A 1,719-nucleotide genomic window follows, 5' to 3' on the forward strand; every position below is an offset into this window, starting at 1 on the left:
TTTTCCCGAGTGCTTGTCCTTGGCTAAATTCTTGTATTCCTTCACTCAACCTTGCCTTGATGCTCACCAACCACTACTATTGTAATGCCTTTTCTTTCCCTAGAACGATAGGAAGACTCAGAAGTTCAGATCAACATAAACCCAAAAGGGGTGCTGCTTTTGTCTCGCGTGATATGATGCTTGATAGCCTAAAGATTTGACATTGGAACTATAGAAAAAAGAATGGAAATCTGATTCCTTAACCCGCTTTACACTGAACTTAGCCTCTCTTACTATTGGTACTTAACCGGCATATCTCATCGTAGGCCTTGGTAGGAGAGCTGGTTCTATCAGTCCCTTCGTAATGTGAATTACAACCGGATATCCGGAGATTAGAGAACAGTTCATCCATTCCTTGAATCAGCCAAAGATTCAAAAGAAGTGGTGTCTACCAAGCGCCTTTCTTTTCCTTTGAGCGGGTACCGCTCCGAGTTTCAAGCTCAACTCGAAATATCGTAAAAAGAAGAATCTTACGCCCTTTCATTTTATTGGTTCTTCCTTAGCTTAGTAGCTTGGCTCTTTCTACTGGCGTGGCGCTGCTGGATGCTTCTGATCAATAGAACAAGAAGAGGAGGAAAAAAAGCTTATGATGAGCATCTATTTGAGTCGATCATTTCCAAGATCTAATTCCAGTTTTTTCTTATGTAGTGGAAAGGCCTTACAATCTGAAGTTGTACGCTTAAGGGAAGAAATGTTCTTGGTAGATACAGGACTTGGGACCCCCAGAATTTGTATGCAAGATGAGCTTACAGGAGTGAAAATCAACCGAGCCACCAGGTTTGAGAATACGGTGGAATTACTCCATCTAGTGGCCAGGGAATCACTGATCAAAAAGCGGATTTTGGAGAGATTCTTCATCGATCTAGTGGCCAGGGAATCACGGATCAAAGAGCGAGCAGCCGCCAGGTTTAATGATTTGGTGGGATCCACAGATCTAGTGGCTGGTGAACCCCTTCTTCTTCTTCCACGAAGATTCAGACAAAAACGAGCTTGGATTGAAATCAACAAGATTTGGCGAAAGAATACAAAGGTCAAAGGCTTTATTTTTAAGAAAATAAAAGGAGGTTATTCAGTAGCCATCGCAGGGTTCTTTGCTTTTCTTCCAAGACGTCATTTAAAAAAAAAAAGAAATTGAATAATTATCAATTCATCATTGAGAGCATTAACCCCAAAAAGATGAGTATGGTGGTGCTCTAACAGCGGCAGATCAAACAAGAACTTGATATGAGCGAAATCAGCTCACGAGAAAAAAAAAGAGCACTACTTTGAAGTACGAAGCCTAGCCTCTAGAGATAACACTCTATCACCTTAATCCATTCTTTTGTAGAGAGTCTGGAACTCTTTTTTCCACTTGCTGCTTCTGACTTGGAAGCAGTAGGATATGCTTTTTTCATATCATTATGTACTTCGGGAGCTAAGAGTGGGGAGGAATCCCAGTAGTGGAACCTAATCAATTGACATCGGGGATGGAAGAGAACCCGACTCTTATTAGAGTCTCCTATTCGAGTTCAAACTAGCTTAATAGCTATTAATCAAATATGCTAAGTATGTTTTTAGGCAGAAACAAGAGGTCTATCCTCTAAGGCAGACAATTCAGTGACATAAGTGCTCTATAAGCATCTGATGATGCAAAAGACTAGTTCTCGGTAAAGCAGGCTCTCGCCTCTGTCGCCTTCTACC

The 1,719-nt window shown here is 41.3% G+C and overlaps 1 protein-coding gene across 1 annotated transcript; it reads left to right on the forward strand.

Annotated features, from left to right (window-relative positions):
• On the forward strand, nucleotides 1-1,349 carry LOC113783608 (ribosomal protein S1, mitochondrial-like). Its single transcript, XM_027329791.1, has one exon. It carries the CDS (start codon nucleotides 626-628, stop codon nucleotides 1,172-1,174), a length of 549 nt encoding a protein of 182 aa, XP_027185592.1. The 5' UTR covers nucleotides 1-625; the 3' UTR covers nucleotides 1,175-1,349.
• The last annotated feature ends 370 nt before the right edge of the window (nucleotides 1,350-1,719 follow it).

This window comes from Coffea eugenioides, chromosome 9 (genome assembly GCF_003713205.1).
Source record: "Coffea eugenioides isolate CCC68of chromosome 9, Ceug_1.0, whole genome shotgun sequence".
NCBI lineage: Eukaryota > Viridiplantae > Streptophyta > Magnoliopsida > Gentianales > Rubiaceae > Coffea > Coffea eugenioides.